Source organism: Lycorma delicatula, chromosome 10 (genome assembly GCF_047948215.1).
Source record: "Lycorma delicatula isolate Av1 chromosome 10, ASM4794821v1, whole genome shotgun sequence".
In the NCBI taxonomy this organism is placed as follows: Eukaryota; Metazoa; Arthropoda; class Insecta; order Hemiptera; family Fulgoridae; genus Lycorma; species Lycorma delicatula.
In genome coordinates this window covers 102,328,110-102,346,680 of record NC_134464.1, presented here as the reverse complement: position 1 = coordinate 102,346,680, position 18,571 = coordinate 102,328,110, and the positions used below count along the sequence as shown (strand labels likewise).

Sequence of the window (18,571 nt, the reverse complement as noted above, 5' to 3'; positions counted from 1 at the left end):
AAGGCTCATGGAATAGACGGAATACCTGTAGAATTACTGCGCAGTGCAGGTGAGGAAGCGATTGATAGATTATACAAACTGGAGTGTAATATTTATGAAAAAGGGGAATTTCCGTCAGACTTCAAAAAAAGTGTTATAGTCATGATACCAAAGAAAGCAGGGGCAGATAAATGTGAAGAATACAGAACAATTAGTTTAACTAGTCATGCATCAAAAATCTTAACTAGAATTCTATACAGAAGAATTGAGAGGACAGTGGAAGAAGTGTTAGGAGAAGACCAATTTGGTTTCAGGAAAAGTATAGGGACAAGGGAAGCAATTTTAGGCCTCAGATTAATAGTAGAAGAAAGATTAAAGAAAAACAAACCAACATACTTGGCATTTATAGACCTAGAAAAGGCATTCGATAATGTAGACTGGAATAAAATGTTCAGCATTTTAAAAAAATTAGGGTTCAAATACAGAGATAGAAGAACAATTGCTAACATGTACAGGAACCAAACAGCAACAGTAATAATTGAAGAACATAAGAAAGAAGCCGTAATAAGAAAGGGAGTCCGACAAGGATGTTCCCTATCTCAGTTACTTTTTAATCTTTACATGGAACTAGCAGTTAATGATGTTAAAGAACAATTTAGATTTGGAGTAACAGTATAAGGTGAAAAGATAAAGATGCTCCGATTTGCTGATGATATAGTAATTCTAGCCGAGAGTAAAAAGGATTTAGAAGAAACAATGAAGAAGAATTTAGAAGAAACAATGCAAGAACTATAGAATGAAAATAAACAAGAACAAAACAAAAGTAATGAAATGTAGTAGAAATAACAAAGATGGACCACTGAATGTGAAAATAGGAGTAGAAAAGATTATGGAGGTAGAAGAATTTTGTTATTTGGGAAGTAGAATTACTAAAGATGGACGAAGCAGGAGCGATATAAAATGCTGAATAGCACAAGCGAAACGAGCCTTCAGTAAGAAATATAATTTGTTTACCTCAAAAATTAATTTAAATGTCAGGAAAAGATTTTTGAAAGTGTATGTTTGGAGTGTCCCTTTATATGGAAGTGAAACTTGGGCGATCGGAGTATCTGAGAAGAAAAGATTAGAAGCTTTTGAAATGTGGTGCTATAGGAGAATGTTAAAAATCAGATGGGTGGATAAAGTGACAAATGAAGAGGTATTGCGGCAAATAGATGAAGAAAGAAGCATTTGGAAAAATGTTAAAGAAGAGTTAAAAGAAGAGACAGACTTATAGGCCACATACTAAGGCATCCTGGAATAGTCGCTTTAATATTGGAAGGACAGGTAGAAGGAAAAATTGTGTAGGCAGGCCACGTTTGGAATATTTAAAGCAAATTGTTAGGGATATAGGATGTAGAGGGTATACTGAAATGAAACGACTAGCACTAGTGCTAGTCGTTTCGATGCAGCTCTCCAAGATTCCCTAGATAGGGAATCTTGGAGAGCTGCATCAAACCAGTCAAATGACTGAGACAAAAAAAAAATATTTAAATAATATGAACTTTCAGTGCAACTATATTTTTTATATTTAAAATTTATCTTATAGTGCCATCATCCATATATTTTACTACTATATTCAAATCTGAATAAAAGATTTATTTATTATTTATAACCAGGAAAGTAAAAATTGTCGCACTAAAAAGTAAAAATAATACTTTATATATTTCTTTAAATTTTATTTTATTACTTATTTCTGAATTAATACATGTACATTATTGCATGTACAATGTTATTTATTAGATTTGAAAATGTACCGTGTCCTCCTGAAATTCAAAATATAGAAATAAATTAAAAACTTTATTAGTTCAAATAGATAAATCCTTTAAAAAAACAAATTATAAATTGAATTATCATTTTAATTTATTTAAAAGATTTTTAGAACAATTGTGAATTACATTTTTTTTTTAAATTTTAAGTATTTTGTTGTACACTAAGTGTTAAATTATATTAAAAATTAATAACATTTGTATATCTCAATTAAATCAAGATACTTTTAGAGAACTTTTATCCATCACTTCAGTAGAATGTTGAATTCTGAGTTTCACTGATGTTGAGTAGCAGCAAGATGAGTGTATCTTGTTGGCAACAATTATTGGTGTAGATAGTTGAAGACTATTTGATTTGTATTAGTATTGTGTTAAGATGTGTTTATATAATATTAGGTAATTATATACAGTTACGGACTCATCTCTGATTTTGATTAAATTTGTAATATACTTTATTCACTATAAAAAATTATTCATCAGAAATGCCTTTCATCTGAGTTAGGTACCTCATAAGTTACACAGTACCTTCATCAAAAATTTTGTAATTAAGAATTGCATGAGTGTAATATATATTATTTTTCAACTAAATAATTTGGTTTCAATAAAATTAAATTAAGAATGAGATTAGATTTATTTAAAACTAAATTAAATTAGGTTAAGCTTAAGGTACTGGTTTTAAATATGCCGCGTACAATTATTTAAAATTGTGCAAGTGAAATTTAATTAGTTTTAGATAAGGCTATGTTAGATTGGTTTATAAGTAATATTTATAAATTTGAAAGAAACTTGCCATCATTTATCTGAGTAAGTCACAATTCAAGACTTGCTCACTATTTACTGACACATATATAGTGTAAAATAATGAAATTTGGGTGCAGATACTGTGGAACTCATGAGGAACATTACTCAAGTGAAAGGTGTTTCCAACAAATAATTTCAGTTGTATTGAATAACTTACGTACTAAATAAGATATATTCCAGATTTCATCAAAATTTGTTTAGAAACAATAGTTGGTCACCCTGTTGCAGTTTTATAATAATTCAATTTTTAGTTTATGAAAAAGGTCAAGCAGTTAGAAAATAATTTTAATCGACTGTGTTCTATTACCATAAAACTTACCGACTACAAATTTAACGCATATCCATGTTTCAATCGGCATTAATGAGTGATGATAGAAATGTAACAATGAGATCTGGTTGTCCTTTTTTCTTAGGACAAAGAATATCTGAAACGTTTAATCGTTTTTGACAGTAAAAGTTAACTGTAATTTCAACAAAAAATTATATTACTCGCCTATCAAAATTATTTTTATAAGTATAATTAAATTGTTGGTTTAATAAGCCTCTAATGAAAACATACTCTATCTTTCTCTGCTCTGGTCCGCTTTTGTGAGTTAACCGGGATTTGATACCAAAACACTTATCTTGACAAACTAAGGACCCAAATGGGTCTCAAGCCAGGTTGCTATTCTATCTACACATCTATAATAGCATCAGACCCCCTCAGTCATTCTCCACAGGGCTAAGAATCTACAGTTATATACATATATAATGCACTTTACTACAAGTGAAATGTTATAATCAGATCAGATTTTGCATGTCGTGGTTTTTGTGTGGCTAAACATTTCATTACCTCTTCTAACAAAAAAACAATTATAGCATTGAAAAATTCAACTGAAGTTTTTATGCGAATATGTTAGCCTGTTTTTGCTAGAATATTGTCAGACTAGTTAGACTGATTTGGATGAAATTTGGCATGAATGATATCTGTGTATAGAACATTATTCTATCAAATGTTGGTCATAACAATCGATCAAGGGGATGAGTAGATTTGAATCTTATCAGTGGTTCTGTACCTTAAAATTTTACTCAAACAGTAAGTAAATTTTTTCACTTAATTTAATAACTTTTTTGGTAAGTAATGTACTTTCTAATGATGTTCATTCTTCCTCAAATCTCCATACATATTGGTGTAAAAAATTCCTTTTTTTTATCATTTGTGGTCTCAGTCACAATCTTGTACTAATTAGATGATTCCATTATATTAGTATGTCACTCTGATTATGTACTTAAATAATTTCATTCAGGGAAGGAGAATATATATACCTAATGTTTTCCTTATTTTAATCAATTGTTATTGTTCTGTTTGATATTTTCTGCCTGATTAACCAATTTTTATGAAATTTTGTATGATCCAAAGATGGGGTCAATTGATCAAGAAGGTGGAGGTGATATGATCACATGGTTCCCAACTCAACATTTTAATTTTTTATCTCTTAGTAAGTTTATATACTTTTAGTTCATTTTAGGAATATCAGACCCTAAATTAAAAGGGTGAAGGAAAAACTTTTTTTTCACTTTTAAAGAATCTTAACTGAGTTTATAATTTTATTTTTTTAACAAGATTGAAATAGGTCTTTGAAAATGCTGCCAGTGTGAAAAAAAAATCTATTTACAAGATATCAAATATATATATAAAACCAAGAGTTTAATAAAGTTAAGAAAAGTGTAAAAATAGGCTACTCATTTTCAAATAAGGGTCTCCGTCTATTTCTTTTAATCCTACAAGAATATATATTACTTTTAACACTAAAATTTTCTAACTAGTTTTCTTGAATTTACATGTGAAAATACTTTTAAAAGCAGAATTATATTAGCCAATTTCAAAGTTGAGAGTTCTAAGGTTCAAATCCTAATAAAGGCAGTTATTTTTATACAGATTTGAATACCAGATCATGGATACCGGTGTTCTTTGGTGGTTGGGTTTCAATTAATCATACATCTCAGGAATGATCGATCTGCGACTGTACAAGACTACACGTCATTTACACATTCATACATATCATCCTCTGAAGTAATTCCTTACAGTGGTTCCAGAGGCTAAACAGAAAAAGAAAGGAGGCTATAAATTATTCATAATAAGCAATCGATAATGGAAAAACTTAAATACCAGTAAATTTTTTTAGAAGCTACTTCATATATTTATTTTTCTACATCGCCAAACTCAAGAAATAAGAAATTCATAAAGACAGTAATTGGGCAAACAAACATATATCCTAGCTTTGATCTGATTTTCAGCCTCATCAGACAAAATTTTAAGGTGCTTTTTTTTAGCTTTGTTGAATAACACTTCCGAATCAGGCACTCATTAAAGTAAATAATTACTCAAATAAATAAATAAATTTTAAACTGCAAAACAATGAGGTTGCACGGAATCCATACTTAAAATATAAATTTCTAAAACTTTATTTTCAAGATTGAAATCCAATTATATCTCTAGTATTAATATAAACAGTATGGGAACATGTTTTTAAAAAGGGGAATGTCAACTTAAAAATTAAAAAAAAAAATGTTTTAAAATAAGTTTTTTTAAATTTATAATACTTTTATGTTTTTAAATTAGTGGCTGTTAAAAATGTTACACGAGGTAGCTTGAGAGCAAGTAGTTCAAATAAGATCCACATTGATTTACTAAAAATTTTTTTTTTGACAAAAAAAATTACTTAGATATAAAATGTCATTTGATCAAGAGTCACCAATTGAACCCAACATCTTTTATTAAGTTTTGATTTCTTTTTTCTTAATTATACTTTAAATACTGCATATTTTTAGGATAAAAATATTTGATTAACTAGGTAAAATCAAAAACAAATTTTTACTCAACATTTTGATCTTTTTTGCAATTGTATTCTAAATGTTAAATAATTAAGTCATTAACATTTAAGAACTTTACAGGGTATTTGAAATAAAAATCTGTCAAGGAAAAGCCAGGAGCATTACACAATACTGCAGGTTTTTTTTTGTTGCAGCAGTAACAACCTTCATATAATGTACAAATGTATCTCGAAGTTTTCCCAGGACTTTCATAGCCTAGTCTACTCATGAAAATAATAGAAAAGTTCATATAAACATATGTCCTAAAATGCTTTGTATGCGAGTTACTGTAAGTGAAAAATTTCGCTCAAATTTCAGCTACCTGGGTGAAATGAGGTTGTACTGAAATTTTTAGGACTTAAATAAGGAGCATTGAGAAAATAGTCACAAACCGTAAGAAAATAGTGATTAAGGTTATTATAAAATCTTAAGGTTTTTGACCTGAAAACCCCAATAAAATAGGTCCCAGAACCAATTCTTCAGCAGTTTTTGAAAAGTCTTGGGTTAAAACCAATAAATTGGTGGGGAAACCCCTGTTTTTTATGTTTGACATACAATAAATTTTTTTAATGAGCATAAAATCTTATAGAGAATTTAACTTTGAACAAAATGATGTTAACATAAGTTGAATAAAACTAAGAAAAGTTAGAAAAATTCGGATTCAATTTAGAAACAGTAGACCAGACCAAGGTACCAGTTTATAATAAATGTTCAAAAATGAACCTACCATTTTCAACACATTTCTTGGCACACTTATGTACTGATTTTGTTGCTCTTTATTAGTTCTTCCGAACTGTCCTTCAGTTGCTCAGCAGCGTCCAAAGTGACAATTAATTCCTTATGAGAATGTATTTTTGTTTTGCATACAATATTTTTCATTCATCCCTTGATGGAAAAATCTAAAGGAGTTAGATCAGGTGATCTTGGTGGCCAGGAAACTGAACTTCCACCACCAATCCATTTCTGGAAAATGATGATTTAAGAGAGTGGAATCGGGACAAGAGGAATGGGGAGTCATGCCATCGTACTGGAAGTATACTTTGCGTTTGGTGCTAGAGGAACATCTTCAGGCAACAGCAGCAATTCTTCTTGAAAGAAAGTGCAAGTAGACCTCAGCATTTAAGCGGCTAGGCAATACGAATGGTCCAAACAGCTGATTGTGAAGAAGGCTGCACTGTACATTGACGCTAAGTCTGTGGTGAACAATGATTGCCTTCCACTGTTTTATGAGAGTTTACTTCTGCCCAAGTATGCCCATTGCATAAGTTTTTGACACCATCTCGAGTGAAATTAGCCTTGTCGGTAAACAAAACATACTTGTAGAGTTGTTGATTTGCATTCCACCAATTGTAGAACTCCAAGCAAAGCAGACTGTCCCCTGGGTGTATATGTTGAACTGGATGTTAATGATGAGGATAAAACATGTCTTGTTTTAGTGTCCTACAAACAATCGAATGTGAAATGCTGATCAACTTAGAAAGATGTCGTGCTGGACTGGTACAAATACTAAGTAGTGAACCTTTCTCCAGAAGATAGCAAAAAGTCATGCCGATTTGGTTTTTTGGAATCTGGAATCCGCTATTCGGAAAACTTATTTCATATTCTACTGCTGCAGCTGTAGCATTACCATTACAGACAGCCAAAATGAATACCACATCAGTGTATTTCTCTATTGTAAATAAGTACAGTTTTTTCAAGTTAAAAACCATAAGAAATCACTAATTATGTCCCTTAATTAACGTCCTAAAAATTTCAATACGATCTCATTTCACCTGGGTAGCTGAAATCCGAGTGAAATTTTGCACAAGCCGTAACTTGCAAACAATCCGTTTTAGGACATATGTTTGTATGAATTTTTTCCATTATTTTCACATACAGAATAGGTTACAAAATTCCAGGGAGAGCTTAATGATACATCCTATTTATTTATAGTGTTTGCATAAAAAACATTAAAAAGTTTTGTAAATATAAAGTTTTTGGTGCTTAAAAGAGTTTTTGAAAGGAATTCAGGACTAGGTAAAGTTTGAATATCATTCTCATTCATCCTCTGAAGTATTATCTAAACGGTAGTTACCGGAGGCTAAACAGGAAAAAGAAAAGAAAAGAAAAATAAAGTTCGAAGGTTATTTAGAGGTTAGATTCCACTTTATGGAAAAATGTTTCTGACAAGACTTATGTATCATTGTCTCTAGAATCCAAATTCGAGGTGCAAATGTGTCCCATTTAAAAAAATTAACTTCTAATCTAGTTAGCCCTCCTCTGGTCAAAATCAGAATTTTTTTTGCATCTTCCAGAAAAATCACTTCCTTCAATTTTAGAAAAGGAGGACGGGGGAGGTCTAGGACACCTGTTTTAAGTATATATATATATATTTAAGTAATATATATTACTTCATTTATATGAAGTAATGTTTTTTGTGCATGTCCCTTGTATTTTGAAAATATACACTCAGTCTGTCCAATGTAATATTAACTACAGGTACTGTAATTTAATGTTATACTCATGGGTTTATGGGTTGTTTGATCAACAGTGTTTTATTGATTTGTCTTATAATGTAAATCTTTTTGTTTGTGTGTAGTTTTGAAAGCTACACACAAAAAATCTTTATGAAGTTTTATCGGTATACAGAAAGGTTGTAAATTACCTCCATATTTTAATTTGCTATAATTTTTATATTTAGTGACAAATGTTTATATGTGATGTTTACAATATAAGAGATCACCTATTTTATTAATACATAACATCAGCACCAGCATTTCTCATGACTAAGTTTTGAGAATGTTTACAAAGCATTTCAGCATGAACTCTGCAGTGGAATATTGATCAGAATGCATCAAATTTATATCAACACTCGACTAAGAATTAAAAATGTAATAAAACTTCTACATCCACTTCCTTAAGAAAATTTTGCAGGGTATGACTTCAGGTTCAAGTAAAGCCCACACCTTTTATAAAACCTCACAACCTGGATGTAGAGGGTTGGCATCAAGCCAATATGATCTGTTCTACAGATCATATTGGCTTTACATGGCAGTTTGTAATATTCTTAGGATCAAATACAGCAATATTTGATGAGTGGTCCAGCTACCATTGGTGAACTCATATTAAATACACTTCATAGTGGAAGGCTGACTGCATTAGCTGAAGTGATATAAAGCATTGTTGAGCATATTCTCCGATAAACAGGTACTGTTCTATTTCTACCCAAGTTCTAAGAAACAGAACAAAACTGTTTCATTATAATATATTATTAAATATAAAACTATTCGGAATTTAAAATAGTTACTTTACAACCAATCTATATATAACATTAAATATTTCATGTTAAATGTGTTTTTTATATAACATTTTATCTATAAGTATGGGTAAGTATCCATTAACATCGACTAAATATTTTATTACACAAGTTCTTTAATGTAGTTGTCAACTAAAATAATTCTTTTATTGTAATCATTACATAACATATTATATAGATCACATACAGGATGGATATATATGATACTCTATGAACTCGTCATTGCAAATCAGCTGATTTCAAAGTTGAGAGTTCTAAGATTCAAATCCTAGTAAAGGGAATTACTTTACATGGATTTCAATTAACCACACATCTCAGGAATGTTTAACTTGAGACTTACAAGACTACACTTCATTTACACTCATAAATATCCTCTGAAGTAATACCTTACGGTGGTTTGGGAGGCTAAACAGAAAAAAGAAAGAGATATGATATTCCACAGATAAAAAAAAATTGTGCCAACATTTATCTGGATATATTAAGAGAAATCACAGTAAAACTTAATTAATTAGACCAGTATTACAATGTAACAAAATTAAGTGATAGGTGTAAGATATAATAAGTGATAAAATAATAATTTTAAATAAAGAAGAAATCATTACTTGATTTCATGTCTGAACACAGATATTGTCCAATATTTCACTAAAGTTTGATCAATATTTGTAATCATCTATAATCATTCTCTGTTGCAAAATGATTTTGTGTATCTTCTTGTACTTTGATACTGTGTTCATCATTTTACAAACAGAGGTTGGACTGTTTCAGTCCTACCTCTGTTTATTTATAACAGTTCAGACTTGTTTTCTATCTTCACGGGTTACCTTTACTAGTTTGATGATCCATCTGAATATTTATGCGTAAGATTAACATGATTATCCACACAGTTGTCTGGTAAACTGTACTTTATCATGTGTAAAACATGATAAACCATCTAGTTTAACCATACAGTTTTAACCATCTAGTAAATTGTAACATGACATTGATTTCCAACTACCTGCACAACATACTGTTGTCTACTAACATACCTACCTTGAGGTTTTGGGGTGTTCCAAATTGCAGATTTAACATAGCCCTCCAGGTTGCTGTATTATCGTATCTGACTGAGTTTACATGATGGTACCAACATCATGATTTTTTAATAAGTATTGGCAGACAAAGCAAGGTATTGGTCCCCTACACTAAAGATACGTTGATAATAGTTAGATTATTAAATTAAAGAAATAACAAGATCTAAGCTGTAAAGACAGACAAAATAAAATAATTCATTTCTTGACAAATAACTGGATTGATTCAATATTAATTTCACTAGAGTTCAAAAACAAAAAAAAAAAAACAACTTTAATTTAACCTAATAATAAACAGTTAATTAAAAAAAAAGACTTTTTACAGATAAAGAAAAAAATAACTGCAAACAAATTACGGTCGTTTCACATGTTGTTTGTTGCATTGTGAAATGACTGAAATATGGTTCTAAACGCTGTATTTTAATAATGAAAATTTCCAACTTGCTTCCCTCTCCACAATAGATGTTTGAGACCAAAATACTCAATTTTTATCATGATGTACAGCATGGTGTGTTATAATGTTGAAATGTATTTGTTATTCACTTTTCCCTGTTAGGAACTGACATAATTTTAATCGTTAAATGTGAAATTTAAATGTGAAATAAAATATTTTAATAAGAAAAACTGGCATTAGTTTTGATTAAATATGATGTTTTAATATACTGAAAAGAGTCTGGAACAATAAAACAATGAAAAATTCTTATTTCACTCTTATTTCCATTTTTATTCTTTTCATCCTGTCTTTTGGGTTATGCAGAAGAAATTTGGCAGGATTTTATGGCCGGTACCCTTCCTGATGACAACCTTTAGGGCAATTGAAGTTTGTAAAGTTGCACTGCATGAAAAATTGCTTATGCCTGACTGGGATACAAGCCCAGAAGGACTGCATGCAACTGTGGCACTTGGTTATTCTAGCATGAAGACAGAGTTATTCTAGCATGAGCAGAGTTATTCAAGACAGAGTTATTCTAGCATGAGCAGAGAACCTCTTACCTACTTGTGGAGAATGGTTTAATGCATTAGATATTACAGCTGCCTATTTGAAATACATGGTGCCCTATATAAAATGCAATCATCATTCAGTGTTAACCTTTGAAATGCCTCCCCCTGTTTTTCTAGATTTTAATGGAATTTAAGTTGTTCATCATCTGGATATCAAGCTGATGCAAAAGACCACCATAACAGATAAAACAAAGCGATCAGAACACTCAGTGCATTGTTAATGAGATTTTTTCACTTAAGGAACTTGTTTTTTATCAAGTCATATGTTAGTAGGGATTCAGTGATTGCAGTTCAAGAATATTTTAGCATAAGTACTGAGAAAAAACCAGTTTCTAATAAGACATCAGTATTAAGGTCATTGATAAATTGAGAGAGCAGATTCTATTAATAACCAGGAACACAAGAAATAGAGGTTAGTATTGAATTCAATAACTGATTAGCTATTTTATCAAAAAAATCAATTAGATGCGTTTCAGCTGAAATTAATTGGTCAAAATCAACCATTAATCAGGCAGTAAAACAGTTAAAATGATATCAATACAACCATATCAGATTCAAGCAGTTTGTCAACTTGTTGATTCCAATAAAGAAAGGTAGCTAGAATATTGTCGTTGGTTTTGTCAGTTTGTGCATGAGGGGATTCATGTCGTGGACTGTTTTTTATGATAAGACATGATTCCATTTGGACAGATATGTAAACATTCAAAACAATAGGAGTTCTGAAAATTCCCATCCCTATCATGAAAAACCATTGCACCAGAAGATGGGCATCTGCTGTACAATATCAGAAAAAAAATTGTTGATCCTATTTTCTTTGAATACACCATTAACACAAAATTACATCAGTATATTTTATTGCACTCTTGAAAGAGAAAGATAAATACTGTTTTTTTCAAAATCACACTATCCAAATTCAACTACTTCTTTTATTAACATATTTAATTCTTTGGTGATTGTGTCATTTCTTGTGACATATGGTACTAAGATCAGATTTGATGCCTGATTCTGTTCTTTAGTTACCTCAAAGAAAAACACTACAATAAACCACAAACATTAGAGAACAACTGAAACTCAATATCAAAGAAACTGTGTTCTATATCTAATCACAAACTCTAAAAACGGTTAAAACACACTTAAAAGTAGTTAAAAGAAATAAAGTGAAAATGGTGGTAGCTTGTATGTAGGAAGATGCCAGCTGCTTTAGAATTTAAGATGTAAAATTTTATGAGACATATGATAACTTAGTCAAGCGTGTTTCATTTAAATATACCTATTAAAGATAAGCCAGTGATAGAAGGGTTACATTTAAAATGGGCACTCTACATAATACATTTTATAATGCAGTTTCATTAAATTACATGTCTTTATTTTGTCAATTTAAATAAATTGATATATTGATATTAATACGATTGTTAGTTGCATTTCATACTTTATTATATATATTTTTACATGTACTTTTTTTATCATGATCCTGTAGTGAAATATAATTTTTATTATAAATTCTTACATAAAAATCCAACAGAATATTAAAGTGCAGGAAAGTTTCAAACCTTAAAAGTTATTATTTGAAAAAGGTTTGTGTTAAATCTATCTATAAAGGTATAGTTGTTAGTATTTTAATATTATATCCAACTTAATATATGTAATAAGATGATGTGCTATGATACAGACAACAGAAAGTACAAACATAAAATTCCATCATTGCGTGATCAAAATTAATCTTCATTTATTTTAGTATTTTGAATGCAGTCTGATGGTAGTGCATATTATTTTATCTAATTTGTTTTATTCATGTTGTGTTGTATTCTATTAAATAATGAAAATCTTTTGCCAACCATTTTTGTATCTGTTGGGGTTATGTGAATTTTGTTGTTTGTGACATAGTTTTACAATAATAAAACTATAGATTGAGTACAAAAATCTGACTGATTTGAGATGAAAATTTCTGGCACTGTATGTTGTGAACATTACCCCTCATGTTATAACCTCCATTTTTGAGTTAACTTTGCCACAGAGTGATGTCTTGTAAATGATTTCAGGTAACTGTTCAATTATTTATTCTGCTTTTGCAATGGTAACTTGCAGAAAAGTAATGGTAACTACAAGATTTTTCAATCAACATGTATACTGTTCTTATGTTCTTATTAAAATTTTAGTATGATCTCTAATGTTACAAAACCAAAATTGATTCAGACTGAAACTTGAATCAATCTTGAATATTAAATGTAATCATTTAGAATCCTAGATCTTCTGTACAGCATGCTACAGGTTTAAATCTGTCAACAAGTTTATTTCCAGTATAACTAAAGGAATTAAATTTCCATTTATATAAAATCGGGTAACACAGTCATGAAAATTAGACATAAACCAGTCTTGAAAACTGTATGACATTAAATCTGATGCAAAATGACCTAGAGATGTTGGTCAATCTGTATTAATGGTATAAAGTACATTTTCATCTCTATAGTGTGGTTAACAGGTAGAATTGACATTGCTTAACTGTTGAAAATTCACATGAATTCATCAGTAGCTTTTGCCTAACCTGTGCAAACTGTTTGATGTTGATGAATGATTCTGTTGTTGATGATTGGCCCTTAAACATTTGAAGATTATGATGAAATAATGCGCTAGTGATTCCTGGTAGTTAAAACAACTGCATTAGATTAATAATATGTTAGTGGCATATTAATAATAATAAACCGTATTCATATCTCAGTTGCGTGTGTGAACATAAATGGTGTGCATAATTTGTTTAAAGAACTCTTATTCTTTAAATAACTCAAATTATTCTAACATTTTTTCCTAGAAATGTTTTCTTAAAATATGTTGATACACTACAGAACAAGCTGCATTCTTCAAATAGCAGTTATCCAAGAGATTAAAACACAGGAAATTCTACACCAGATAACACTGAGCTTCTGAAATTATTCGCAGCACCATATGAAACTTGTAGAAGACCATTTGTATTGGACAATTTTTAGATAAGAACTGTAATTTTTGTTGTATATTTTTCTACTATATTTGTGAATTGTTAATAATAAAGTTTCATTAGTAAAGAATGTTACCTCTTGTTTTCATTTTTAAAGCTAGCAAATATTTTATGCCCATATTTTCTTATTGATAGAGATCGTGTGGCAAATTGTAAGAGACCATATATATACAATACGGTGCTGCAGCTTGTAACCATAACTTTTTAGTAGAACGATCAGTTGTTGGACTATTACGTCTTGCTATCAGACTAATGAGATGTGAAAATATGAGTTATCTGGTAAGTTATTAAGCAGTACTATAATATTAGGAAAATTATTATCCTTAAAAGGTACAGTGGTGTTGTAGACGTTTTAGTCCTCAATATATTTTATATAAACAATTGTCTCTTTAAATTAAATCATTCCATGAGATAGTGTTACGTAACACTTCATTCACTACAATTCCTCTACATTCATTCCTCCTTCCTCTACAATTCAATCTAGTGACAATGTTATTTTAAACTGTGTGAAGTATATCATCTTTCTGATCATTTCTTCTTTGTTTTCTCTTTTTAAGATTTGAGGTGCAGATGACTGTATACTTAACAGCAATTAATTATAACAATACATTTCAACATTCAACAAATGAGTCGGCTTTAACTGCTGTTGTAGCAATCAAGTTTTGGATAGAATTATATTCTATTTTAATTGAATATATTTTGCTTAAATGATTTCATCGTATAAGTAGATGGTTATTGAGCTAGCTAACTATAATAATAATATTATTATAATGTAAGTATTTTCAAACCCAAAAACATTCATTATAAAATAAATTTATTTTCCTATGAATTACAAAATGTTTCCCTCTTAAAATTAACTCCACACCTTGTTGTCTTCAAGTTGGTTACCCCGTAAAATAAATGTAAGTTTATTGTTACGCATTTAACTTCCCTCCTCTATATTTTTAAATTGCAGTGGTTCAGAAAGACAGAAAAATTATCTGATAAGAAAATAACAATGAACCTAATATTAACATAGGTTTCAAGTGAGCTGTTAAAAGATTGTGAGCTGTATAAAGTGAGTTGTAGAAGTGAGCTGTATAAAGATTTTGATACACTTTAATTAATACTTTTTTTAATACATAGAAATTTATTAAATTCAAATACATTAAGATATAACAAACAAATGAGATCTTTCAAAAATAAAAAAAAAATGTTCTAATTATGTAACGCATTTAATAAAAGAAGGACAAACTCTAATGAAGACGGAAGAATCAACAAAATAATTTATAAATGTGTTAAAGGGGAAGAATTACGATTTTAGAAAATCTATAAATTTGTAAATTTAAAAGTAATAAAACGATCATAAATGAACATATCAATAATCAAGCAGACGTCCTTTTCAAGAACCTCAATTTATTCAAAGCAGGAAATAGATAAATAAAATTAAAAGATAAGAATAACCATTAATAACGAATAAGAAGAAGGCCAGATAAGGCATGACATCAAATAAACGTTAACTAAAGACGTTGACTAAACGCTATATAAAGATTAAAGAAATATGAAGTATCAGTATAAGTTTTCACAGTGGTGTGATTCTGAGACGCGTCAACAATAGATAAAAGAATGAAAATAAGAAAAGTAAGCAGTTGTAAACGTAGAAAAAATTAATATCATTTATCAGTTGTAATTGTTAACATAAAACAAAATCTTATAAGGAAAACTTTTTATAAGATTTTATAAGGAAAACTTCTCTTTTATTTATAAGAAAGATTTTATTGTAAAAATGACAATGGAAGTCCAATTTTCTTGTAAATTGAATATTGTGTCGAGTTACATGAAACTGTTCTGCTGTTAGTGGTTTGGTAGAGGTGGATATCGTCATCTTACTAAAGAATTGTATTATTGGAATCTTCCAATAATACAATTCTTTAGTAAGATGACGATATAATACAAATCTTTGTATTATCTCAAGGATAAGTTAATTTAGTGTATAGATACTAGCCGGCGTGCCAAGCCAGAATCTGAACCCCTGGGGTCTAGGCGAAGCCCAGAGTCGCATCAGGGGGCACCACGGGCCCTACCTTAGGGCTACAGAGCTTGTGTTGCTCGCCATTCCCGTGTTGCCATGCACACCGTCGCCCTAGACACTTGTACACTTGAGTGTACTCTAATTGCTATAAAAAAACTTGATAATTTTTTCTTTCTTTTGGCACAAACTGCACAGCTGTAACTGTAACAGTTTTTTTATAATAAATTTGTTTAATCACGGAAAGACTTTATGGATACCAGAGAAATCAAGAATCACTAGACTCATCATTAAATCAACACTTGAAACAATCACATGCAGGATCGCTTGCAATACTTGTAGGAGTTCATCTAAGGTATTGCCAGTAGGTCATTAAATCGACTTGTCATAAATGTATCACATGCTTTAGAATCAAACCAAAAAGCTACAGAATCAGTCATGGGTAACTTACTGTTACCTATGGCCTGTTCTGGAGCTCAGGGATTTGTACGATATGTTTTTCTTGGAAAAAATTCAAGAAACTACTACTATCTCTGCAACTAGTCATGAAAGCATAAAATGGAATTTCATTCCACCTACATCATCCCATTTTGGTGGCCTTTGGGAGGCTGGGATAATCATTCAAGAACCATATTGTCTGTACTGCTGGCAAAGCTTCCTTAATATATAAGAAATTAAATATAACATTTTATGTAGGGTAGAAGCTTGGTTTAAATTCCCAACCTCTCATCACAATCTCATCCGATCCTAGAGATTTCAGTCTTTTCACTCTTGGGCAATTTTTGAAGTATTGAAACGAAACGACTGATATTTCATACAAAATATTTTATAAGAGAATCTGTTTTTAAACTTTTAACCACGAGTTTTAAATATATAATGCTGAAAAATATAATATAACGTACGAATCTTTATATATATACTAATTTTAACACGCACTTATTCGTTTATACATCGCAGCTGTAGTAAACACTGTTCTTCGCTTATCTACATTAATTTAGTTATGTAAATTTCTTTACAATATAATAAAAAAAATGTATCTTCAATCGTTTTAAAAAATTATAAATTAACCATTTTTATTCCGTAAGTATTTATACAGAGCCGGTCAAAATTCTGGAAACGCATCGATAATTTTAAAACCGTTCCGGATAGAATAAGGTAACTTTCAGAATAAGGTATGCGTCAACTATACTTTTTTGATGTGAAACAAAATTTCAACCCCTTGACCGAAGGGTCAATTATTTTAAACGGTAACACCCTTTGTGCGATAATCATTTTAAAGGTCTCTTTAAGAAAAGAAAAACGGTATAAAATAAAAAGTCGGTTCGATAACTGTACCCAAAATGCCGGCGGGGTAAAGTTTGGGCTTTAAAAATTACTAAATTTAACGAGTTCAAATAATAAAATTAAATTAACCGATTTAAATAAAAATTTATTTTAAAAGTTAAATTTTAATTTAAAAAAATTAAAGTTTTTTTTTTTTTAATTGTCTTCGTTCCGATTTAACGAGTACATAAAAAAATAAATCTCACCTAATCGTGCCGATCAGCCGATCGTGGATGGTCTCTTACCAAAAATTAAGCTTACTTCAGTGTACTGTAATATTCCACGTTGAGTGTTTCATTAATAAACTGTTAGCCGACAGATTGTAATAAATTCTCATAACAAAACTAATCGATTTTGTCTTAATTTACCGCATTTGTAAGTCGATTTTGTTATTTACATCTTTTTTATAATTGTTTTTTTACCGAACCGGTCTTCTCTTTGGCTATCGACATGTCACTTAGCGAATAAGAGAGGTCGTACTTTTAACGATGAGGGGTTTTGGTGATAGTCAGGCCGTATTATGAAGTTTACGAATCGTTCAATCCGACATTTAATGGTCGTAACCCTATTTCAAAAGGTCCGGTGTTAAAAATCATCAAAAGATTCGAAGAAACAGGGAGAATAATAATAGGGGAAAACCAGGGAGGCCTAAATCTGCAACAAATAATAACAAATCGTTAGAAATTATGCAAGAATTTATTGAGAATCCTCATTCGTCCACTCGAATAGAAGCACGAGAACATAACATTAGCTAAATTCAGCGATTCGAACATCAAAAAGTGAAAATTTTAAACGCTTTAAAATTTGTCCGGTGCAAGAACTTAATGAAGATGACTGTCATCGTAGATTTGAGTCGTACAAAATTACGGTGAACAATATTTCTGCAGATCCTAATTTATTAAACAACATAATTTTTAGCGGTGAGGTTATATATTTTTTTTTAACTGCTATTTAAATCTCTATAATCGTTGACACTGTACGATAAAAGTACACGTAAAAATAAGTAATCAAATCTTTTATTTTAATCGGTACATACCGATCGCGTCATTATAACGTGAATTATAAAAATCAAAATTTAAATTACAAAATAAATAATAGCTGTCATTAACGCCCGTATTTATTATTTAAAATATAAACACGATATGAAGATACCGAATAAAACAAATATTTATAAAACGATTCACAATTCAGAAGGAATTAATAAAAATTATTAAACAAATATTAATGTACGCGTTCAACGGAAAACAGTTAATTCCGGGTTTTTAAAAAACTTTTAATTATTATTATCGTTCGGGTTCGGGTTTCAGTATCGTTCGGCCGCTATTGAAGCTCTCATTTGCGATTGTAAGTGGCTATTTTATTTTCCTGACGATGGTCTAAGCACTGAAAGATCAAGAGAGACACAATTAATTTGCTGGTAAGGTGGATTTTCATATTTTTTATAATTTA

The 18,571-nt window shown here is 30.1% G+C and overlaps 1 protein-coding gene across 14 annotated transcripts in view; it reads right to left on the bottom strand.

Moving 5' to 3' along the window:
- Positions 1–18,571, bottom strand: part of LOC142331040 (uncharacterized) — a 107,721-nt gene that overhangs the window by 31,068 nt on the left and 58,082 nt on the right. For 2 of the 14 annotated variants that reach the window (XM_075376659.1, XM_075376658.1), the window contains one exon: positions 2,908–3,013. The exons of 9 other annotated variants lie outside the window; for them this stretch is intronic. In XM_075376659.1, coding sequence (XP_075232774.1) covers positions 2,908–2,947 — 40 coding nt within the window. In that variant the 5' untranslated portion in view covers positions 2,948–3,013. Of the gene's footprint in view, positions 1–1,617; positions 1,785–2,907; positions 3,014–9,765; positions 9,949–18,571 lie in introns of those variants that run through there. 3 more of the 14 variants (XM_075376657.1, XM_075376655.1, XR_012757874.1) reach the window with 3 other exon arrangements.